The 26,775-nt window shown below is 36.7% G+C and overlaps 1 protein-coding gene and 1 non-coding gene across 2 annotated transcripts; both read left to right on the forward strand.

The window, feature by feature from the left end:
• The first annotated feature begins 12,305 nt into the window (after positions 1–12,305).
• Positions 12,306–20,900, forward strand: LOC115844786 (NXPE family member 2-like). The gene is given in 4 exon segments (XM_060304359.2): positions 12,306–12,712; positions 18,036–18,105; positions 19,779–19,986; positions 20,365–20,900. Coding segments are annotated over 4 exon segments (1,221 nt in total).
• Positions 20,901–26,428: 5,528 nt separating this feature from the next.
• On the forward strand, positions 26,429–26,558 carry LOC115844934 (small nucleolar RNA SNORA3/SNORA45 family). The gene has a single exon (XR_004036267.1). It is a non-coding gene; the product is annotated as a small nucleolar RNA SNORA3/SNORA45 family (small nucleolar RNA).
• Positions 26,559–26,775: the final 217 nt, after the last annotated feature.

The raw sequence follows: 26,775 nt of genomic DNA on the forward strand, positions 1-26,775 counted from the left end.
TAACACCAATTTTACACAATCTCTTTTTCCAAAGGATAGAAGAGAAAGGAAAGCTCTCAAATTATTTTATTAGGCCAGCATTATCCTGATGCCAAAACCAAAGACAGTACAAGGAAATAAAATAACAGACCAATATTCCTTATGAACATAGGTGCAAAAATTCTTAACAAAATACTAGCAAATCAAATATAGCAATATATAAGAAGAATAATATACCATGACCAACTTGGTTTTATTCCAGGAATACAATTGCTGGTTCAATTTTTTAAAAAGTCAATCAGTATAATCAACCATGTCAACAGGCTACAGAAAAAGAAATACCTGATCATATCAATTTACACAGAAAAAATTATTTGACAAAATTCACAGTCATTTGTGACAAAACCTTTAGGAAGCTTGGAATGAAAAAGAGCTTCCTTAATTCATTAAAGGACATCCATAGCAAATATACAGCTAACATCATTCTTAATGGTGAAAGATTGAATACTTTATTCTTGAGATCGTAAAGAAGGCAAGGATGTCCCTTTTCACCACTTCTGTTTAACGTCGTGCTGGAAGAGCTAGCCATTGAAGTAAGAGAAGGAAAATGAAGTAAAGCACATGTAGGTTGGAAATGAAGAGCTAAAACTGTCCCTATTTGTAGATGACATGATTGCCTACATAGAAAATCTCAAAGAACCTATAAAAACATTTCTACAAGTACTATGCAAGTTTATCAAGGTCATAGGATATAAAGTCAACATAAAATTCAATTGTATATCTATATATTGTATTTTCAGCAATGAAAAATTAGAAATAAACCATTTACAAGAAATTAAAAAGTGAAATCCTGAGATAAAATTCTAACAAAATGGGGCAGAATCTGTAGTCTGAAAACTATAAAATGCTGATGAAAAAAAATTATAGACATATAAATGGAGAGACATTGTGTTCACGGATTGGAAGACTCAATATTTAATATGTTAACTGTCTCTAAACTACAGATTTTACACAATTTGAAACAAAATCTTCACAGGAATTCTTGTTGATCTAGACAAGATGATTCTAAAATTTATATGGAAAAGCAAGGGAACTAGCATAGACAAAACAAATTTTAAAAAGAAGAATAAAGTTGGAGGCCACACTAAAAAATTTCAAGACTTACTATAAAGCTACAATAGTTGACACAGTACAGAATTAATGAAGGGATGGATACAAAGACGAGTAAAACAGAATAGAAATTCCAGGAATGTAGCCATACAAATATGGCTACTTGATTTTTGATGAATGTAGAAAGGCAATTCAATGGAAAAATGAAAATTTTACAATATGGTTAGAACAATCAGCCATCTGTATGGTAATAAATGAATATCAACCTAAACCTCACAGCTTATACAAAAATTAACTCAAGTGGATGAGAGATCTAAATATAAAGTCTAAACCCACAAAAGTTTTAAGGAAAACAGAAAATCTTAACAACCTGTGGTTAGATTTCTTAAGTATAAAACTAAAAATGCAACCCATAAAATTAAAAAGTGATAAATGGGACTTCATCAAAATTAAAACATTTTCCTTTGTGTAAGACACTGTTGAGAGAATGAAAAGACAAGCTACAGACTGGGAGAAAATATTTGCAAATCACACAATCAACAAAGCACTTGTATCCATAATATACAGCGAACCCTTGAATAACATGGGTTTGAACAGCACAGGGCCACTTACATGAGGATATTTTCAATAGTAAACATGACAGTACTACATGATCTGCTGTTGGTTGAATCCATGGATATGGAACCAAGGATATGGAGGAATTGCATATACCAAGGGCTGACTATAAGTTATACTCGGATTTTGGATTGTGTGGAAGGTTGGTACCCCAGCCCCCGCATTGTTCAAGGGTCAACCGTATAAGAAACTCTCAAAATTCAACAGTAAGAAAGCAAACAATTCAATTAACAATTGGGCCCAAAAACTTGAATAAATCCTTTACCAAAGAGGATATATGGCTAGCAAATAAGCAAATTAAAATATATATAATCAATATGCTTTGCCATTAAGGAAATCCAAATAAAAACTGACGAGCTGTCCCTATGTACCTAGTAGAATGGCAAAAAATGCAACTAAAGAAAACCCTGCAATATCAACTGCTGGTAAGAATGTGGAACTCCTGGAACTCTCATTGCTGGTGAGAATGCCAAAAAATATACCCACTCTGGAAAACAGTCTGGCTGTTTCTTGTAAAGTTAAAGATACACCTACTTACCATACACCCTTGTAATTCCCACTCAGGTATTTCCTGTAGAGCAGGTCTCTCAACTGTAGAACTATTGATATTTTGGTCCAATCAGTTTTTGTTGTTGGGGGCTGTCCTGTGCATTGTCAGATAATGCACCTTGACTTCTACCCACTAGATGATAGTAGCAACTCTTCAGCCTCCCCACCCCCCAACAAACTCCCACTCTGCTTTAGTTGTGACAATCAAAAATGTCCCTCAGAGATAGCCAAAAATCATATGAAAAGATGCTCAACATCATTAATTATCAGAGAAATGCAAATCAAAACTACAATGAGGTATTACCTCACATTGGTCAGAATGGCCATCATCAAAACGTCTACAAACAATAAATGCTGGAGAGGCTGTAGAGAAAAGGGAATCCTCTTACACTGTTGGTCGGAATGTAAATTGGTAACAGCCACTATGGAGAACAGTATGGAGGTTCATTAAAAAACTAAACATAGAGCTACCATATGGTCCAGCAATCCCACTCCTAGGTATATATCCAGAGAAAATCATAATTCAAAAAGATAAATGCACCCCAATGTTCATTGCAGAAGTATCTACAATAGCCAGGACAGGTAACCAACCTAAAAGTCCATCAATGGATGAATGGATAAAGAAGATGTGGTACATATATACATTGGAATATTACTCAGCCATAAAAAGAACCAAAAAATTCCACTTGCAGCAGCAAGGATGGACCTAGAAATTATCATACTAAGTGAAGTAAGTCAGATGGAAAAAGACAAATATTATATGATATCACTCATATGTGGAATCTAATTTTTTAAAAAAATGATATAAATGAACTTGTTTACAAGACAGAAATAGACTCACAGATTTCAAAAACAAACTTACGGTGACCAAAGGGGAAATGTGGAGGGGAGGGATAAATTAGGAGCTAGGGATTAACATACACACACTACCATGTATAAAATAGATAACCAACAAGGACCTACTGTATAGCACAGGGATATTCTGTAATAACCTATATGGGAAAAGAATCTGTAAAAGAATGAATATATGTATATGTATGACTGAATCACTATGCTGTATGCCTGAAACTAACACAACATTGTAAATCAACTGTACTCTAATAAAATTTTAAAAAAATAAAATGAAGAAAAAAAAAACTCCCCCAGCAAAATTCCCCAAACCCAAAAATGTCCCTCAGGCATTGCCAAAGCTTCCCTTCAGGGCAAAATCATAGAGCAATGAGAACTCATATTCACACAAAACCTGTGCATGAATGTTCATAGCAGCTCTATTCATAATTGCCCCAAACTGGATACAGCCCAAATGTTCTTTAGTAAGTCAATTGATAAACAAACTCATACATCCATACAATGGAATGTTGCTCAGCAATGCAAATGAACAAACTACTGACACACAGCAATATGGACAAATCTCAAGGGCAATATGCTGATGGAAAGAAGCTGGTCTCAAAAGGTCACATAGGGACTTCCCTGGTGGCGCAGTGGTTAAGAATCCACCTGGGAATGCAGGGGACTCAGGTTCGATCCCTGGTCTGGGAAAATCCCACATGCTGTGGAGCAACTAAGCCTGTGAGCAACAACTACTGAGCCTGTGCTCTAGAACCTGCGAGCCACAGCTACTGAGGCCATGCACCACAACTACTGAAGCCTGCACTCCCTAAAGCCCACATGCCGCAACTACTGAGCCTGTGTGCCACAACTACTGAAGCCCTTGTGACTACAGCCCATGCTCCACAACAAGAGGAGCCACTGCAATGAGAAGCCCATGCACCACAACGAAGAATAGCCCCCGCTCACCGCAACTAGAGAAAACCCGCGCACAGCAACGAAGACCCAACTGCAGCCGAAAAAAAAATAGATCACATACATGATTCCATTTATGTGACATTTATGGAAAAAAGGTGAAACTATAGCTATGGAGAATAGATCAGTGGTTGCCAAAGGTTAGGGGAGGAGGGAGCATGTTATTACAAAGGGCCAGTGTTTGGGGATGATGAAACTGGTCTCTTTTCTGATTGTGATGGTGCTTACACAAATCTAGACTGTGTCGAAACTCATAGAATTGTACATTAAACAAAGTCAATTTTACTGTATTTTAGTTAAATGAAACAAAACAAAAACAGCATATATACCTGAGGTCTGCTCACACCAGTTCCTGTCTTACCTAAATTTGGTGAATCTAGTTAGAATCAGTATGTACTTGAAAATGAGGTGATTGGAAACAAGACAAAGGTGTAGAATCTGCCCTTGTCCCTCAACATCATGCCTTTCCATGACTCTTGCCTCTAACACTTCCTTTGTTACCCCAATGCCTTATGCAAAATATCAAGGTATGCTTGAACTAAAAAGAGAAATTGTATCCCAATTTCCAAAGAGATGATAGTTAGGGGTAGGTAAGGTTCTCATTCTGGAGTAAAAAATTTTTAAAGAGCCAGTGATTTGCTATTTTTAAAAGGCACACCTGAAACTAAATAAGTTTATTCTATTACTATCTCTCAACACAAATGTCCCATGTGTAATGAACCCTACTTTAAGAGTGAGGAAATGAGGCTTCATCGAATGCATAATCACAAAAATAGTAAATGGTGATACCAGGAATCAAAACTTACTGCTCTTTTTACGGTAGTATGTAATCACTGTATCAGGGTTGAAGGAGATGTTTTTATTTTCTAGGAATATCTCATGTCTTATTAAGCTATCTATCCTGAGTCCTCAGCAACCTCACTCTCAGAATAATACTAAGCCTGGGTTCCAGCGTCTCAGGCATGACCTCTGGCTAGTGGAGAAGATCCCCACCTCTTTAACTTCAGAGTTTGTCTCCTCAATCATTAAGCACCCAGTGTTGGGAAGTGAATCCTGAAAACAAGAATCCTAATAAAACCAAGAATAAACACACCTTAGCCCTGAGTAATCAGATGAAAACTCCGCTCTGGAAGTCCCATGTCAAGAAGAATAAGTTACAGTTCTTCAAAATCTTCCACAATGTCTTTATCATCTGTTAGCCTAGACTCTCCTTTAATTTGGTTGTTATTGGGATCTTTTTAACATAAGAACTTTAGGATATTTGTTTTTATAAAGAAATCAGGAAGCAGAATTGCATAGCTATAATTAATGAAAACCATTGTCAGAAAGAAGGAAACCAGGATGACTGATTCTGCTTATTAGTTTGTTCCTCAGAGCTGCTCCAAGCCCTTTAAATATTTAGGTTAGACTTTTTGCTCTTTTTTCTTTTCTTTTTGACATTAATTTCCTTCTTGACTCAAAGAATTGTTTTTGATGGAAGGTTAATGGTTCTGGACGTATGGCCACAGTTTACAGATATGTAGTAAAGGTAAAGTTTTTTTTCTGAAAGGAAAAAAATCTCAGTGCCAAGAATAGCTCTGCCTAAAAATCCTCCTCTTCTCTATTTAGTAATCTTCCTCTCATCTTTTGAGAATCAAATGTCGTCAGCTGTGTGAAGCAATTCTTTTAAAAAAATTATTTATTTATTTGTTTATTTATTTATGGCTGTGTTGGGTCTTCATTGCTGTGCATGGGCTTTCTCTAGTTGTGGCGAGCGGGGGCTACTCTTCATTGCAGTGCATGGGCTTCTCACTGTGGTGGCTTCTCTTGTTGCAGAGCACCGGCTCTAAGCATGCGGGTTTCAGTTGTTGTGGCACGTGGTCTCCGTAGTTGAGGCTCACGGGCTCTAGAGTGCAGGCTCAGTAGTTGTGGCGCATGGGCTTAGTTGCTCCACGGCATGTGGGATCTTTCTACACCAGGGCTCAAACCCGTGTCTCCTGCACTGGCAGGCGGATTCTTAACCACTGTACCACCAGGGAAGTCCCCGTGAAGCAATTCTTTAAGGAAAAAAAAAGCTTTATTGAGATATAACTTACATAACATACTATTCATCTATTTAAAGTATATAATTCAATGATGTTGGGTACATTACATTGTTAATTGTAAAAATTGTGGTTAAATATGACATAAAACTTCAACATTTTCACCATTTTAAAGTGTATAGTACAATGGCATTAATAACATTTATAATCACCACTATCTATTTCCAAAACATTTTCATTGCTCCAAATAGAAACTCTGTGACCATTAAACAATAATTCTCATTTTCCCCTCACGAAGCCATTTTTAACAGTCTGAGGCCAAGTTTGCAGCAATCTCTTTTAGATGCCCATGGAGTTCTACTTATATATCTTTCAAATTATTCACTTTTTGTAATAATAAGTTTACACATTTGTTCCTTTCACTAGATTGGTTTTTATGGGTATATAATCATATCAGCTGCAAATAATAATTGTGTACTTCCTTTCATAATTAATCAGAAATAATTAGTTAAATTAAAATTATTATTACCATCAGTAAAGAGGGCAAAGAGTATCTTTACCATAAGAACCAGTAGAGTAGATCTTTCTATCCACTTGATTGAATCTAGATAGACAAAAGAATGACAAAATCCAGTCATATAAAATATGAAAAACTGATTCTAAAGTTTATATGGAGAGGCAAAACCCCCAGGGTAGGCAAATCAATATTAAAGAACAGAGTCAGAGGACTGACACTACCTGACTTCAAGAATTACTATAAAGCTACAGTAATCAAGGCAGTATGATATTATTGGTGAAAGAATGATGAACAAGTCAAGGGAACAGAAAAGAGACTCCAGAAACAGACCCACATAAATAAAGTCAGCTGATGCTTGACAATGGAGCAAAGACAGCCTTTTCAATAACTGTTACTGGAACAACTAGTCACCCATCCATACAAAAACAATAAATAAATCTAGACACAGAGATTACACCCTTTCCAAAAATTAACTAAAAGTGAATCATAGACCTAAATGTAAAATGCAAAACTATAAAACTTCTAGGAGATAACAAAGGAGAAAACCTAACTGACCTTGGGTATGGAGATGACTTTTTAGATATCATACCAAAGGCACAATCCATGAAGGAAATAATTCATAATCTGGACATCTTTAAAATTAAAAACTTGTGCTCTATGAAAGGCAAGGGAATGAGAAGAAAAGCTGCAGACAGAGAAAGTATTTGCAAAAGATATATCTGACAAAGAACTGTTATCCAAAATATACAAAGAACCCTTTTTTTCCCCTCTAGGATAATTTGGCACATTTTCATGTGAAAAAAAATTAGAAACCACTTGATACATATATAATACACACACACACATGGAAACTGAAGCATCTATCTGTAGAATCTGAAATATGAGCTTTTAGATAGGGCTGTAGCTGTAGATAGCACATCAGTTCCCACACTGAAAGATTCCCTTATTTATCTCAAAATTGCCGTGGGAAATGCTAGCTGTGCAATACTAACCATCTTCTCCCGAGGGAAGAGTCTACAATTGCTTAAACATGAAATTTATCTTTACTACACACGTATCCTTTGCCAAACCCATCTGAAAAGCTATTTATTTGGAAGGTTTATTTGATCAATCTACTTGGTAGCCAAAACACCTTCTAGTCCCGCAGTCAAATTTTGGAGCATATTTTCAAGCAGAACTGGATTCCATACGTTAAAAGATAAAAATGAACTAAAACTTAGTAAAACAACCCATAGTAACCACATCAAGATGAAAGTTTCACTGCTAAGCTATGTCAAAATTATACTTATGTAAAAGGCACAAAATACATATATATTAAAAATTTATGGTCAAAATAAACCAGCTAAGCTGTTTAATTTATTCCCTTCTTGTCAACCAAAGAACTTCTCTAGTGTGTAGTACAATTTAGTGGTTAAGACTACAGGTTCTGGAGCCCACCTCCCTGCTTTTGAATCACACTTCCCACCACTTACTAGCTCTGCATCCCTGGCCAAGTTATTTAACTTTCTCAGGGCCTCAGTTTCACTTTCTGTAGAAGAGGGGAAGCAGTTCTACTAGTTTCATAGGGTTGTTGTGAGGATAAATTAGAAAATACAATTAAAAAGTTTAGAACAGCATCAACGCATAGAAAACATTTGCTAATCATTATTGTTAATAATACTGTAATTTTTCATTTTATTTCCCAATTTCCATCTAAGTCTTCCAACTTAAAATATAAAATTGTTGTTAAGGGGAGATTGGGTGTGTCTTGCTTTTGTCTCCACATGTCTCCACAGCTAACACAATACAGGGTGCATAGCATGGATTCACTACATATTTTATGGAAGAAGAAAGGGAGGGAAGGAAAAAAAGAGAAATGAAGGAGGGAGGGAGCAAAGGAGGGAAAAAAGAGGAGGGGAAGGGAGGGGAAAGGAGAAGAAAGGAGAGGAGAGAAAATAAAGGAGTAAAACTGAAAATGTATAGTCAGGAGTAGAAAACCAATAGTAATATGGCATGAGTTCATGTTTGGTAGTAGAACTCTCTTAATAATTTCACAGGTAACTTGATTGTTCTTCATCTAAATCTACTTACTTAATACTTTTGATATATATGTACAATCACAACTGTTTGAATACATTACAAGTGTGCTTTCTGGTTAACTTTCCAAATATTTTAAAGCATTTAGTTCATTTAGTTTATACACACACATTGAAAGGTATGAGGAAAAACACAGAATGAAGCATGAATTCATGTACACAGGCTAATTCAAAGTTAAGCTTTTAGACTTGTTTACCCTAAAACCCACTTCCGGCTTTCCGACCAATACAGAGGTGCCTGAAGGCTGGTTGGATTGGTGAGGACTGAGGCAGCTTCTGGCATTTCTGAAGCACCTCTAGTCAGTACAAGATTGCTCCAGTAGTCTTCAGTTACATGGACAGTCTGCTGTGGCAAACAGATGTCTCACTATTGGATCCTCCAACCTGGCTCAGTGACCATATTATTGGGTTTGCCTTTGAGTACTTTGCCAACAGTCAGTTTCATGACTCCTCTGACAAGGTCTGCTTTATCAGTCCTGAAGTCAACCAGTTCATTAAGTGCACGGGCAACCCAGTTATTTAAAAAAAAATTTCATAGGTAGATATTAACCAAACCATTAGGTGTTTAATTTGTTAATTTAAATATGCTATGATCTTAATAAGAAGTAACAAAATTGTTATTCTATTTAAGAGAAAAAAATTTTTTGGAAGCAATTATTTACCAGGTAGTGAAATTATGATCATACATGATAATAAAAAAGGATGACAATAATGTAATAAAATGTAAAAATAAATTCAAAACATGTAATTATCCTACTAATTTAACTAAATCTAATTAGAATGAATTTGGGTAGTCTAAGTGATCTAGTTTGGCTGACCAGATTTTTCCTTAATAAAATAGTCGATTTCTCTCTTCACTTTGTACCTGATAAACTTAGTACAAATGTACTTGTTTATAATTTGAAGTGATGTATTTTCATGATTTTCCAGTAGTGCTAATTCCTATAGAACAAATATTTTCTCAAAATATTTCTCCAATATTTTCTCAAAATTGATGGTGTATTTTTATCCACTAAATAAACATTTTCTTGTTTAAAAAAATAGAATTGAATACTTAGATAATGAAATTTTGGAGAACCGTCTAAGATTAGAAGCAATAGAATTATGTCACAAAGGAATTTTTCAGTGGTTTAACTATAAATTTAAATACTTTTAAAAATGTCAAGATATGAACTGATAAAATATTTTCTGCAAAATTGAGAGACTAAATGTTAAGATGTTTGTTATATAAAGAATTGATGTCAACCGAGAAATTTAAAAAACATTGAAATCAAAATTAAAAAATCAACAAAGGAAATACACCATATTGAAGAGAAGAGATATATTAGTAAAACCAGTGTTTGAGGGAAAATAAAGTTGAAACACACTAGTATTAAAATAAATGTAATTTAAAACAATAGTATGTCTCCATTTTCACCTGTCACATTTGCAAATAATTTATTTTATTTTTTAACATCTTTATTGGAGTATAATTGCTTTACAATGGTTTGTTAGTTTCTGCTTTATAACAAAGTGAATCAGCTATACATATATATATATATCCCCATATCTCCTCCCTCTTGCATCTCCCTCCCACCCTCCCTATCCCACCCCTCTAGGTGGTCACAAAGCACCAAGCTGATCTCCCTCAGCTATGTGGCTGCTTCCCACTAGCTATCTATTTTACATTTGGTAATGTATATATGTCAATGATACTCACTTTGTCCCAGCTTACCCTTCCCTGTCCCCGTGTCCTCAAGTCCATTCTCTACGACTGCTTCTTTATTCCTGTCCTGCCCTTGCAAATGGTTTTAATGACAATGTTTTATAATTTAACCACCAGTATTTAAAGTGATGAATTTTGTAAGGGAGACTTAATTGGGATATCCAACTCCTTTCTCTTGGTGAGCAGACAGCTATCCAAACTCCTCAGTCAGAAAATGGATTTTGTATGACTCTTTTATTCAGGCAACAATCCAATTATTAGAATATGATATATGTGATGTTATATAATTGTTTTGGCATAACTAAATATCTTGTTCCAGAAAAATCTTTGACTATAGTTATGACAGGGGAAATAAGACACCTGGGCTTCAAGCCTTTCTGTATAAATATTAAACAGCAGTCGACTTAAAAAGCAAAACAAAGCCAAACACAAACAAGCCAATTAAGAAACAAACAGGGGTGGTTTCCAGACCCAGCTTCACCTATGTCATTTTAGGCCATGGCTAAATGTACTTCCATGGAGCTTGAGAGATTCCTGGGACCTGAACAGACTTAAATTGGTAGTAATATTTCCTCCAATTACCTCATTGTCCAGGTGAATTCATGGCATTCATTGTCAGCTAAACAAACTTTGGATATGACTAAATATGTCTCTCAGTACTCTTGTTAAGGAGCATTATACATAACTCTTACACTTTGCTGCAATGATAAAAGAGACACTGGTGTGGCATGACAGCTAGTCTTACATATTGCTGGTGGCAATATATACTCTTGAGAATACAATTGACAGTCAAGAAGAATAAAAATGTTTATATTTTTACTTTGGTTGATTGATAACTTAATTCAATAATATATGATCTGGTACTTCCATCCCTAGGAATCCATCCTAAGGAAGTAATTCATCATAAGGAAGTAATCCTGTACATGAAAAGTTGGAAAATATCCAAATGTGATGTAAAATGGAGATGAATAGCTATAATCCAATTGTCCAATATCATTGGCCACACAACCCATTTTACATCCTCTTGATGGAGTATCATGTAATCATTAAAAATGATCATGAAACGTATGTAACAATATTAAAACGTTTATAAACCATGGTATTATCTGCAAAAAAGTATTAGAACTATATTTTTAGTATGATTACAACTAGATAAAATATATGTATAGAAGGAAAAAGAAAGTACATAATAATTAAAAAATACTATAAAGATAGCAAAGCTTATGTAGGATCATATTTTTTAAAATATGTTGTTTTCCATATTGTCTATAATATGGCTATATGATTTGCATAAAGAAAAATAGGCCAGATAAGGAGATGGTGAAGGGAAACACAAAAATCCAATCATTAAATAGTATATAATTATTCTATATATTTAATTTTTAAGCCAATGACTTCTAGAAGAAATCATCAGCTGGCAGTACAGGAAGTCACATTTCATGGAAATTAATCCTGTGATTCCAAAACTGAAAACTGGTTAGAATCCATTTTTGATATGTGATTGCATCTACTGAAATGTATGTAAACTAAACCATAATGATTTATGTTGAAAAACAGGCCATATTATTTGCTGATAATATAACCCTTTTCTCTTAGTACTTCAGTTCTTGTTCAGCTTGAGAAACCCTATCTCTCTGAATCATTGGAACACCTTCAGAAAGTCCTTCTACCCAGAAGCACCACTGGATCCAGAATTTTCACCAACAGAGACTGAGCTGAGAATAAAGGGGATCATGGAGAAGCTAGACCAGCTGATCCCACCCAGACCCTTCTCCCACGTGAGCTCCACCACCAGCGCCACACACAGTAAAGCCACCCTCCTCAGCCCTCAAGACACATACTGCAGGGGGGATCAGCTAGACGTCCTGCTGGAGGTGAGGGACCACTTGGGACGCAGGAAGGAATATGACGGGGATTTCCTGAGGGCCAGGATGTCCTGCCCAGCCCTGAAGGCAGGCGCTTCGGGAAAGGTGACAGACTTCAACAATGGCACCTACCTTGTCAGCTTCACCCTGTTCTGGGAGGTCCGGGTGTCTCTGTCTGTCCTGCTCATCCTCCCCAGTGAAGGGGTGTCGGCTCTCTGGAGGGCAAGGAACTGAGGCTATGACAGGGTGATGTTCACAGGCCAGTTTGCCAATGGCACCTCCCATGTCAATACTGATTGCGCCCTGGTTTTAAATTCAAATGCTGAACTGTGTGAGAACCTGCACTATCGCGACCAGGAAGCCTTCTACTGCGTGAAGCCTCCATGTGTTCCCTGTGAGGCACTGACCCACGTGACCACCAGGAATGCAAATATTTCCTATCTTAGAGAGAAAGAATGGATCATTTTCCGCAGGTAAACGGGCCTTCAAACACAATCATCAATACAAAGAGGGAGACTTAGTTTCAGAGCAACACTGCCTAATAACTTTTCTTAATCAAGCTCCCTTATGTTGACTAGTTTATAATCAGAGATTCAGTGCAGATGGTAATATATTCACAGGGTCCCATACAGGTCACCTCTACAACTGTGGTTTTATTCATCCTGAGCTATTTGCTAAAAGGAGTACAACCAATGAAGCAATTCATGTAGGTCTATAGTTCTCCAGAGTTTGTAATACTTCCAGATAGGAATTTTCTGGAGACCAGTATTTTCTATAATGTGTTCCATGGAATACCAATCCTATAGAGTGTTAATGGATGCTATGCAAAAACAACAAAAAAGAACAACAACAAAAAAATAAAACAAACAACAAACCCAAGGGGAAGGAATGCTATCATTATTTAGTCTACCTCACCCTTTACATCAAATGAATCACCAAATCCTGTGAATTGTACCTCCCAAGTATCTCCTGAACCAAGCCATTTCACTCTATTGCTGTTGCCTCTATCTTTGTATAAACTATCATTCTACCTCAATTAGGTTATTATAACAATCTCCAGAGATGTTTACTTTCTCACAGCCTTGTTTCCTTCCTACCCACTCCACACCCAGACTAATGTTTACTTTTACTTGCTCAAAACACTTAATATGATCCCATTGTTCTAAGGATGAAATCCAAACCCTTTAATATGTTTACAAGGACTTACCTAGCTCTGAAGCCCCTTATCTCACCTTTCTGCTGCCTTGCTCTCTGTCAGTCAAATTGAACTCCTTTAATTTCACAAACGGACTGTGGTGTCTCTCAGCTCTGGCATTTCACAAGCCTTCATCTAAACATCATTTCCTCTATGTTTGGGTAAAATGCTAGTCTCATACTCTTCCACTGCATTCTATTCTTCCCCAATCATAATACTCATTACACTATTAAATTTCAGATATATATTTTATACCCTCTGTTAAATTGTAAGCTCTGTGAGGCAATAACTGTAACTATTTTTTCACCATTCATTCAATTTATAGATAGCACATTCTATATTCCAGACACAGCTCTAGGTGTTGAGAATTTAACATTGTAGTTGGGTAGAAAGACAACAAACCAATAAACAAATAGATTTGTAATATAAAGTCATCAGAATAAGAGATCTGAATGTGATGGTGAATGCTATTTTAAAAGCGTGGTCAGGTAAGACCTGTCTTGAGCACCAATCTGAGGATGGGTCACTTGAACAGTAACCTGAATGAAGTGAAGAAGAGAGCCTTGTGAATTATGGGGGGAACACTATTTCAGGAAGAGGAATAGAACCTGAAGCAATGGCATGCTAGAATGTTCCAGGAACCATGAGGAGGACCAGGGAGGCTGGAATGCAATAAGAGAGGGAGAAAGGAGGTCAGGCGAGTAGGCAGAGCCTTGGAGTATCCCTTAACTTTAGTCTCTATTCCTTCAAGTGAGATGGAACACAAAACATTTCCCAGAATTACTTGACTGTGGACCACTTATTTATTTATGTATTTATTGGCTGCACCGCGCGGCATGCAGGATCTTAGTTCCCCAACCAGGGATCAAACCTGTGCTCCCTGCATTGGGAGCACAGAGTCCTAACCACTGGACTGCCATGGAAGTCCTGGACCACCTGTTTAATGGATCATTTTCAGGGATTGTGGTTCCATAGTTTGGTAAATGCTGCTGTAGAAAAGTCTTGGTTTTCGAGAAGAGCAAGTTGGATATCACAATATCCTGGAAATTCAAGTTCAAGTCCAATTCAAACATTATGATGACACAAGGGGAGGGGGTAGGATACAAGAGACCTTACCTGGCTACAGGATTTCCTTTCCACTCCTAGGTCACCTTTACTTCTTTTTGTTTTCTTGGTCAAGGTGTGAAAAAATCCATTTATCCTATGGCTCAGCCAAAAGAGGCTGGACTTTTTCAAATAAATATTTTACTGAAAACTAAAGGAGACATAATCATGGAGACATAAAGGCCTAAATAATTGCAAAGACAGAGACCTTCCTGTCTTGAAGGTCTGAGAGCCATGTCTTAACTCTATGGGCAGAGACTACCTGTGCTGATTCCACATTCCTTGTTGGCCACATCTGCTCCCTCTTGAGATGGTCCTCCTTGCAGCTTGGGTTGGAGGAGCTCTCCTTGCACACTCTCCTGGCTGCTCTCAGGAAATGCCAAGTCCCTGGTCTGGCAGATCTGCAGATCTGTATTTTGGGTCTAATCACGCTTCTCAAGTGAGCTATGTTCATGACAATAATCTGCCTGACCCCATTTTACTTCCCAAAAGACACATTTACTTCCTGGATCCCCTGCTCTATTCAAACCATCTATTCTCCCCCGCCTCCATCCCCCCTGCCCGCCCCCCACCCCCAATGCATGGAAGTAGATATCTCAGTCTTCTCAAAGGTGATTTAGTGCCCACACAAGGAACAGTTGGCTTCTGGTGATTCTGGATCCAAGAACTCTCACTATCACTAAGCTCTCGTGCCCCTTCTTAGGCCCACGCCAGGTTCTGTGGCATCTTTCTTTCCCACAAGTCCAGGGACTTAGCCTGTTTCTCTCTCATTTGTCACAAAGTAAATACATTTTCCTACCAGGGTTCTCTCTCCCAACCCTAGCTGCAGAATCAGATGCTACCTCCTCAGACACTCACTTCTTCAAAGTTAAAAAAGTCTTTTTTCTTCTTAATTTAAGAGTTTTATTGAAAATCATGATGGGAAAATAAACAAGGGGCATCACATGAGAACACATCACACAGGCAACAAGTTGTTGACAATTCTTTCCATTTCTGTTATGTTTCTAATACTATGGACCCCTTCTGAAATGTGATACACAAGCACACTCAATACTAAGACAAGACACATTGAAATAAATGCCTTTATACCATGAGTACATATTTTTTTTTTGTTTTTTTAGGGTTTTTTTTTGTGTTTTTGCGGTACGCGAGCCTCTCACTGTTGTGGCCTCTCCTGTTGCAGAGCACAGGCTCCAGATGCGCAGGCTCAGCGGCCATGGCTCACGGGCCCAGCCCCTCCACAGCATGTGTGATCTTCCCGGACCGGGGCACGAACCTGTGTCCCCTGCAACGGCGGGCGGACTCTCAACCACTGTGCCACCAGGGGAAGCCCCATGAGTACATATTTTTAATCCTAATTTTAAGGTCCCATCAAAGTTTGGCTTTGGTAACAAAATTTACGAGGTAGCTGGCTATTGGTCTCTTTTGTCAACTTCAACCTTACCTGGAACGGATGTAGAAGAATCAGTGTTTCAAGTTTTAAAGTTCAAGTTTTCCACTGAGACAAATTTTAATTTGTGCCAAATAGAGGTCTGATAAGCGCCTCAGTAAGATACTCTGGAGCGACTATGGTTGGCCAGAGTAGGTAGCGTCTAGTAAGTGGCAGAGTCAGAACTGGAATACCTCTATCCCCTATTCCAAAGTCGGTAGGCTATAGCACAGTCTCTCATGACTCCATCGCTCTATGCAGCCATCACTGTCCAGATACCCCAGCCTCTCTGCTCTCCAGCCCTCAGATGCCCTTGATAAAGAAAATATTTTTCACTTGACCTAAAAAAATCCTTTCCTGTGATTCCAGCAATCCCTCTCAATTTTTGAAAATGTGTCCTTTGTCCCTCCTGGAGATCTCTGTGGCTCTGGGCCTGGAAGTCCTTCTTTCCCCCAGATGGATTTCATTCTGATGAAATGAATTTGATTGATCAGTAAAGTGACCATCTTAATTGGTAAGACCTATACCTTGAGGTGAAACTCACTGTGCCAGGGCCTTGAAATATTATAGTGAATAAAATTTGACCTACTTATTCACTATAATATTTCAAGGCCCTGGCACAGTGAGGTCTCAAGGAGATAACAGAGAACAGAAAATAGACTCCTGGGGGGATTTGTGAAGGAGAGTGCAGGGAGGAGAGGCTGGAGAAGTAGATACTCATAGGAAGTGTTATGCTAGTTGAGGACCTTGGTCCTTATCCTGCAGGTTGATGATGGAAAGTCATGGAAAGATTTGGTGTAGGGGAATAAAACAGGCAGCACAGAGGATGTATTTAGGTGGGATAACCCAAAGGGGCAGAAAGACAATATTATAACAATCTAGGATATAGTTCTCAAAGTAATGTCCTTGTATCAGCAGCCTCAGCATCACTTGAGAGTTTGTTGGAAACCCAAATTTGTGGACCCCGCCCCAGAACTAATTTTTTTCTAGCTTATTGAGGTATGATTGATAAATAAAAATTGTATATATTGAGGGTGTACAGCATGCTGTTTTGATACACATATACGTTGTAGAACAATCACTAAAATCAAGCTGATTAACATATCCATCACCTCACATAATTTGCGTTTTTGTGTGTGTGGTGAGAACTCTTAATATCTACTTTCTTAGCAGATTTCAAGTATACAATACATTATTATTAACTATACCCACCATGCTGTATGTTAGATCCCCAGAACTTGGTCATCTTCTAACTGAAAGTTTGTACCCTTTAACCAACATCTCCCCACTTCCCCAACCCTCAACTCTTGGCAACCACCATTCTACTCTCCGTTTCTACTCTCTGAGTTCAGATTTTGTAGATTCCACATAAAAGTGAGATCACGCAGTATTTGTTTTTCTATATCTGGCTTATTTCATTTAGCAAAATGTCCTCCAAGGTCATCCATATTTTTGCAAATGGCAGGACTTTCTTTCTTAAGGCTATTGTACATATAAACCATATTTTTCTCTACCCATTTATCCATTGATAGACACTTAGATTGTTCCCATATCATGGCTATTGCGAATGATGCTGCTATGACCGTGGAAGTACAGAGATCTCTTCAAGTGCCCAGAACTATTGAATCAGAAGCTCTGAAGATGAAACCCAGCAATCTGAGTCGTAACAAGCACTCTAGATGATTTTGATGCATGGTCGAGTTAGAGAAGTACCTGCCTAAGAAAATGTCCATGAAGGACTGAATTACTACGAGTGGTAAATGTGGAAAGGGTGGCTTGTGGTAGAAAATCATTTGGAAGGTAAAATCAAAGAGCTATATATTTGATTAATTGCACAAAGAAGGTGAGTGACTCTCTGGATCTCTGCATTCTTGTCATCAGTAGGAGAACAGTTTTATAGAATCTTGGCCCGTCTATTTCCTGCAAAATATCTAAAATATATCAAAATAAAGAAAAAAGTATTTGTAGAGAGTTGAGAGTGGTTTGATCCCTCTAAGTCCCCCATGATTCATTCTTACTTTAATGTCTGGACAGCTATCAGGCTATTTTACTTTCCCATTTCTTGAAGTTCCAACATGGGGCTTGAAATAATGAAGGACTTTACCTCCATCAAGGTCTTGCCATGTAACAAGTCTATTGTGTTCATAATTTATCCATTTAAAGGACATTCTTACTTTAAGAGATATTTCTTGAACATTAACCATTTCAATCTTTCATTTCCTGGAATAAATAATATTAATCATCTTGGGTTTTGCAGAAGGGGTTTTATTCTTGGAAATATTTTCATATCAATTTAAACCAATTTTCATCTTGAGTCAGATATAAAAGGCTAGGTAACCCTTCATTTCAGCTGCCTTCTCTCAAAATGTACAGATTATTTGTACTTGTATTTCAATTTGGGATTTGTTCCTGAAAAGCCAATAATTGGATACTGGTGAAAATGTCTCAAATGAACTACAGAGCTAGAAAATCTCTCTTTCAGCCAAACCATCTCAGTTAAAGTTCTATGAACTAGCAATTCCTGTGAATATTTTAAATTTTATCACATAAACTTCAGTGGTCAATACAAAGCCATCTCACTTATCAAAGTGATGTTTCTGCTATCCTGAAAGTAAAGTCAACTTCAGAAAAGCAAATTACTTCTGTTTTAACAGTCAATGGGGTATGCATTTATCCATTGCCCTTTTCTCATATATTTAGCACATGTTTATTGAGGACCTACTATAGGCAAAGAACTTTGCTAAATCCTGTGGAGATATAAATGGATCAGGAACCCAGACCTAAAGCTCACAGTCTATGGGAAAGACAGATCCCTTCTCTGCCATGGCAACCATTGTCCATACCCAACATTTACACCAAAGAAAGTTCTTTGACCCTTGAAGCCACTTGAGTCCTCTTAACACCCCTGTGGTTTCTCTCTTGCCTGGACAGTAATTTCTAGTAAAGTCAGGCAGTTTCTTATAAGACAGTGCCAGACTTATTTTAGGAGCCATTTATAAACCTGATATAATTCAATATGGATAAACTTAAGTCCCTAAACATATACCCCAAATCTGAACAATGTAGGTAGATGAAAAAAAGATGTGTTTTTTAAGTGGCAAAATAAAAAATGGCCTGAGCCACACATGGATGGAAAGCTTGATATGAGTCAGTGACTTCAGCTTAGGCCACTTCAAAGTGGAATATTCAGAATAAGCAGAGAATGTTTCTCTCTTTTTCTGCACTAATCAGACCACACAGAATATTAAGTTCAGTTCTGGGCACAAGAAAGAAACATTGAAGGAGTTTTCCTATTAACTAGAAAACATGGTTCTAATACATACAAAATAAACAACGTGTAATAGTCATTTTGTAAAGGTGTTCAAGCTTTCTGCATGGATAAGGAGTTTGAGGAGGAGGAGATGTCCAGTCCCCCCCTGGCCAGTGTCATGGGTATGATATTCAGCTGGGCTACCGAGTCCTGCTCTTTTGCCACCACATAGTTCCCCCTGATTTTGGCTAGCTGTCTCACAACTGAGTGACATTAGGGACAAGATGAAGCCCTGGGAAACATTACAAATGCACAAAGAAAAAAATTTAACCCCAGTCTAGGAAATACCATTCATTATTGGGATTATTCAAAAGTGAGAAATTTTAACTCATCCCTTAACATGAACTTATTAAATAAATATTTGGGAAGAGAGGATGGCAGAGACAGAGAAGGGTGGAGGGAAAAGGGGAAAAAGAGGAATAAAATGAGGAAAGTGTTTCTGAAATAATTTGTGATAATAAAAGTTGCTGACTGTGGGAGTTTTTATTGCCAGAGAGTGAGAACATAGAAACAAACTGTCAGCTTGGCAGGAAGACTCCTTTTCCCAGCGGTTATACTGTGAAAAGAAGGTGGATTGCAGCATTTTGCAAACAGATCGAGTTAAATGAAACAAAAAATATAAATGACTGCTTGAAGAGAAAACTTATTTACCTCATGGGAGATTCAACACTGCGTCAGTGGATTCACTACTTACCAAAAGTGGTTAAAAAGTATGTATTTTATTTTTACTTTGAAACTACAGTTGCCTTCAGAGGTTATTTTTATAGAATTCTTTGCTTCCCTTTCCTGACGTTTATTATTTTTCAAAATTTGCCAAATATTTGGATTTGGGCTTTTAATGAAAAGTTAAATTTTATTTTCTTCATTCACAAATATTAACATTTTCTTCCCCTTTCTCTATGCTGATAATAAGTTCAAAATTTTGTTAAGATTTGAATGCATCTGTTAAAGTTCCCTTCCTCCCACAGGCAGCAGTGCTCTTAGAGTTAGAAGTGATCTTGGCTAGAATTTTACAAATACGTGCATTTAAAAATTATATCATTATTTTCCTTTTGCTAAAAGATTTATTGATTTTTTTTCCCATCAGCCTTAAAATGTTTTGATCGTCATGGAGCTGGGATCTTTAAAACACATGTGCTTCTGGATGCTGAAAGACATATTTTGATTCAGTGGAAAAAGCATGGTCATCCATTTATTACCAAAAATCTGTTCTCAGTGAAGGATGAAAATTATATCCCATGGGAAATTGACCGGGTAGCAGGAGACAATGACACAGCCATTGTCATCACTCTCGGTCAGCACTTCAGACCCCTCCCCATCAAAATCTTTATCCGTAGGGCCATCAATGTTCAAAAGGCCATTGAACATCTATTCTTGTGAAGCCCAGAGACCAAGATGATCCTGAAAACTGAAAACACCAGGGGGATGTCTCAAAATGCAGAGATGTTTAGTGACTTTCATGGTTCTATTCAGAATCTTATCATGAGGGATGTTTTTGTGGATCTCAATGTGGGTATTATTGATGCCTGGGACATGACTACTGCATATAACACTGATAATGTTCATCCACCTGATTATGTGATTGGAAATCAGATTAACATGTTCTTAAACTACATTTGCTAGAGGAAAAATACAAAAAAAGCCAGTACCAGCCATTCTCTACAGATGACCTCACTTATACTGCAAGGATGGTTTAATGAAATCCAAGGTAGGAGGAAACAAAATAAAAATAATTATTGTTAAAATATACGTAACATAAAAATTACCATTTAAACCATTTTAAGTGTACAATTCAGTGGCATTAATGACATTCACAATATTGTGCAACCACCATCTTGATCTATCCCCAGAATTTTTCATCATCCCAAACAGAAACTTCGTATCCATTGAACAATAATTCCCCTCCCCCAAGGCAACCACCATTCTACTTTCTGTCTTTATGAATTAAACCATTCTAGGTAGCTCATATAAGCGGAATTGTATAGTATTTGTCCTTTGTGCTGGCTTATTCCACTTAGTATAATGTCTTTAAGGTTCATCCATGTTGTAGCATATGTCAGAATTCCCTTCCTTTTTTAAAGCTGAATAATAATTCCATTGCATTATGTGTATATCACATTTTGTTTATCCATTCATCTGTTGATGGACACTTGGGTTGTTTCCATCTTTTGGATATTGTGAATAATGCTACTATGAAGAGGAAACCAAATTTGAAAGATTGTTTCCAGTACTGAGTATGATGACAGAACAGCAAAACATCATCATTCATAGTTTGATTTTAAGAAATGTAAGGCCTGGAAAGGAGCAGTCTAAATGATTCAAGTTTACAGAAAATGTGAAATGTAGGAGGAAACTTAGTGAAATCATAATAACAGTCTTTGTGCTTAAGATAATTATTTGAAATTTGGTAAACAGTTTTTCTCTAGATTTCAGTAAGAATCAGAGATCACAGTCCAAACCCACAAACTCATTGAGAAAAACCAACTAGTATTATGTCAATGTACAGACCCTACAACCCTGGTTCTTGCTGATCTTAAAAGTATGAGATGAGATCCTCTCCAGAGGACCTCAAATGACTTTATAAGCTTTGTCTCTAAACTGTCCTCTCAGAATAAAAGTATCCTCCATTTCTATTAATATACTTGAGGTCACATGAGTGGAAATATTGTTACTCCAGGGTGATTTCTTTGTTTGGACTGTGTTTCTTAGGGAGAGGAAGTGAAATTATAGTACTGTAACATCAGTATAAAGGTCAATCCATACAGCTTAGGACGAGGCTCCTCTAAATAAGGAAACACACATTAGAAATCTTTTCTTTTGGTTCTAATTCTTCGCATAGGAAACTTTCAAAATAAACCTAATCGTTCTTCCAATCATTGCATTCTTAAATGCTTATATGACTTATCATTGTCCCACCAAAGTTACCTTAAGTTCGTTTAACCTAATTCTGAGTTGATAGAGTTTCCAGTTTTGTTACCATTACTCTTCTCTGATTGCAATGAAGTGTGTCTGTGTCATTCCACAGCATGTTTCTACCCCATCTCTCTCCTCAAAAAATTGAATGCTCTAATTTAAATGTGATAAATCAGCATCGAAAAATGAGGGTCTATTACTTCACTTGTTCTAAAGATGAACTGTACAATATTATAGCCATTAGTTACATGTGGCTGTTTAAATTAAAATTAAATTAAATTAAAAATCATTTCCTTGGTTGCACTGATCACATTTCATGTTCAGTAGCCACATGTGGCTAGTGGCACTGTACTGACAGCACAATATTTACTTACATTTGTTGCTGGAGATTATTTTTTAACGTTTTGTTGTAGTATTTGAATGTGTTTTTAATAATAAGGCCAATGATATATTGTAGTTTTTTACAGTGAGTAAAAAAATTATTAAATGTTGCTAAGTGTCAAACTCTTGACTTTTAAGCCATTTTCTTCTGGTTCAGTCTTTTAAAGAAATCCTGGTACCTATATAGTTCATAATTCTTTGGCCTTGAAGTGATAGCTTCAGATTATTACAGATATTGACTATGTTGCTCGTGTATTTACAAGACTTGAGCAAGCCATTTGAAATGTAAAGATATTCTTTACTGGTATTATCAAGTCTCTTTCAAAAGCCCATGTATGTATAAGGAATGAAACTAGAAATCAATAACAAAAGGAAAACAGGAAAATTCACAAATACATAGAAATTAAACAGTGGACTCTTTTTTTTTAACATCTTTATTAGAGTATAATTGCTTTACAATGGTGTGTCAGTTTCTGCTTTATAACAAAGTGAATCAGTTATACATATACATATGTCCCCATATCTCTTCCCTCTTGCATCTCCCTCCCTCCCACTCTCCCTATCCCACCACTCTAGGTGGTCACAAAGCACTAAGCTGATCTCCCTGTGCTATGCAGCTGCTTCCCACTAGCTATCTATTTTACGTTTGATAGTGTATATATGTCCATGCCACTCTCTCACTTTGTCCCAGCTTACCCTTTCCCTTCCCCGTATCCTCAAGTCCATTCTCTTGTAGGTCTGCATCTTTATTCCTGTCTTGCCCTTAGGTTCTTCTGACCATTTTCTTTCTTTCTTTCTTTCTTTCACTTTTTAGATTCCATATATATATACATATATATATATATATATATGTTAACATATGGTATTTGTTTTTCTCTTTCTGACTTACTTCACTCTGTATAACAGTCTCTAGGTCCATCCACCTCACTACAAATAACTCAGTTTCATTCCTTTTTAAGGCTGAGTAATATTCCATTGTATATATGTGCCACATCTTCTTTATCCATTCATCTGTTGATGGACACTTAGGTTGCTTCCATGTCCTGGCTATTGTAAATAGAGCTGCAGTGAACATTGTGGTATATGACTCTTTTTGAATTATGGTTTTCTCAGGGTATATGCCCAGTAGTGGGATGGCTGGGTCATATGGTAGTTCTATTTTTAGGTTTTTAAGGAACCTCCATACTGTTCTCCATAGTGGGTATATCAATTTACATTCCTACCAAGAGTGCAAGAGGGTTCCCTTTTCTCCACACCCTCTCAAGCATTTATTGTTTGTAGATTTTTTGAAGATGGCCATTCTGACCAGTGTGAGATGGTATGTCATTGTAGTTTAAACAATGGACTCTTAAACAATTACTGGATCAAAGAAGAAATCACAAGGGGATTTAGAAAATATTTGGAGGCAAGTGAAATAAAAACCACTATATGTCAAAACTTATGTGATACAGTGAAAGCAGTGCTATGAGAGAAGTTTATTGTGGTAAATACTTACACTAAAAAAAGAAGAAAGTTCTCAAATCAACAAACTAAACCCAAAATGAGTAGAAGAAAGAAAATCATGAAGGCTAGAGCAGAGATAAATGAAAGAAGAAAACAATAGAGAAAAAATCAACAAAAGCAAGAGTTGATTTTTTTTTGAAAATATCAAAAATTTGACAAGTGCTTAGCTAGACTAACTAAGAAAAAATGAAAAATCAAATGAAGTTAGAAAGGAAAGAGAGGACACTACAACTGATGTTACAGAAATAAAAAAGATTATGAGACTGCTATGAACAATCATCAGCCAACAAGTTGGACAACCTAGAAGAAATAAATAAATCCCTAGAAACATACAACCTACCAAGACTGAAGCATGAAGAAATAATAAATCTGAACAGACCTGTAACTATGCTGAATACAAACAGTTCTTTAAAGCAGTAATCAAAAACTTCTCAACAAAGAGAAGCCCAGGACAAGATGGCTTAACTGGAGGATTCTACCAAAGATTTAAAGAAGAAATAATACGAATCCTTCTCAAATTGTTGCAAAGAATAAAAGAGGAGGGAACATTCCCTTTGAGTGTTCAATGAAGCCAACATTACCAGATACCAAAACCAGACAAAGACACAACAACAACAACAACAACAGAAACCACTACAGATCAATATCCCTGATGAACAGTAACACAAAAATCCTAAACACAATAGTAGCAAACCGAATTCAACAGCATATTAAAAGAATCATACATTATGATCATACATCATTTATATCTGGAAAAAAGGATAGTTCAACATACAAAAATCAATCAGTGTAATGTACCACATTGATAAAAACTTGATTGTCTCAATCAGTGCAGAAAAAATATTTGACATAATTCAACACCATTTCATGATAAAAACATTAAACAAACTAGGAATAGAAGGAAACTACTTCAACATAATAAAAGCCATATTTGAAAAGCCCACAGCTAACATCATATTCAACATGGAAAGACTGAAAGCTTTTCCTCTAGAATCAGGAAAAAGGCAAAGATTCAACATAGTACAGGACATTCTAGCCAGAGCAATTAGATAAGAAAAAGAAATAAAAGGCATAAAAATTGGGAAAGAAGAAACAAAATTATCTCCATTTCCAGATGACATGATCTTATATATAGAAAATCCTAAAGATTCTACAAAAATACCTGTTAGAACTAATAAACAAATTCAGCAAAGTTGTAGTATACAAAAATCAACACTCAAAAACCAGTTGCAGGCTTCCCTGGTGCGCAGTGATTGAGGGTCCGTCTGCTGATGCTGGAGATGCAGGTTCATGCCCCGGTCTGGGAAGGTCCTGCATGCTGCGGAGCAGCTAGGCTCATGAGCCACGGCCGCAGAGCCTGCACGTCTGGAGCTTGTGTTCCACAACGGGAGAGGCCACAACAGTGAGAGGCCCACGAACCCCTCCAAAAAAGAAAACAGTCCTATTTAGTATAGACTCAAAAAGGAATTAAATATTTTGGAACAAACTTAATCAAGGAGGTGAAAGACTTGTACACTAAAAAATACAAAACATTGTCAAAAAACATTCAAAGAGGTTACAGATAAATGGAAAGGCATCGCATACTTGTGGACTGGAAGACTTAATATCAAAATGTTCATACTTCCCAATGCAATCTACAGACTCAATGCAATACTTATCAAAATTCCAATGGTATTTTTTTGTGGAGATAGAAAAAAATTTCTAAAATTCATATGGAATCTCAAGGGACCCTGAATAGCCAAAACAATCTTGCAAAAAAAAAAGTTGGAAGACTCAGACTTCCTGATTTCAAAATGATACTACAAAGCAGTAATAATTAAGGTGGTGTGGTACTGGCATAAAGATAGATATATAAGCCAATGGAACAGGATAGAGAGTATAGAAATAATCCCTTGCATATATGGCCAAATGATTTTTACCAAGGGTGCCAAGCCTAAACAGTAGGGAAAGAACACCAAGGGTGTTGTGGAAACTGGATGTCCACATACAACACAATGAAGTTGGACCCTTGCCTTATACTGCATACAAAAATAAACTCAAAATTGATTAAAGACCTAAACTATTAAACTTCTAGAAGAAAACATAGGGGAAATCTTTAGGACTTTAAATTTGGCAATGATTTCTTTGATATGACACCAAAAGCACAAATAACAAAATAAACAGACAAATGGGACTATACCACGAACTTAAAAACTTATGCATGCCAAAGGAAACAATGCATGAAAAGATAGTCTAAAGAATGGGAGAAAATAATTGTAAATCACACATCTGACAAAGGTTAATATCCACAATATATAAGGAATAGCTATAACTCAAAAAAAAAAAAAAAACCCTGATTATAAAGCGGGCAAAGGATCGAGGCTAGAGTCATGCTTGGGTATCAGCCATTGTCTTACTGTGCTAGAGTCCTCAAAGAGTAGCTGCTGACCTTATTCACTGACTGTGGCCCTCATGGCATAGTCAGTCACCAGGTTAGTGACATGCATCAGAGAAAAAAAATGGGCAAAGGAATCGAATAGATATTTCTCCAAAGAAGATATACAAATGTCCAATAAGCATATGAAAAGATGCTCAACATCAGTGATCATTAGGGAAATGCAAATCAAAACCAAAATGAGACATCACTTCACACCTATCAGAATGGCCACTATCAAAACAAGTGTTGGTGAGGATGCAGAGAGAAGTTGGAACTCTTGTGCAC

This window comes from Globicephala melas, chromosome 8 (genome assembly GCF_963455315.2).
Source record: "Globicephala melas chromosome 8, mGloMel1.2, whole genome shotgun sequence".
NCBI lineage: Eukaryota > Metazoa > Chordata > Mammalia > Artiodactyla > Delphinidae > Globicephala > Globicephala melas.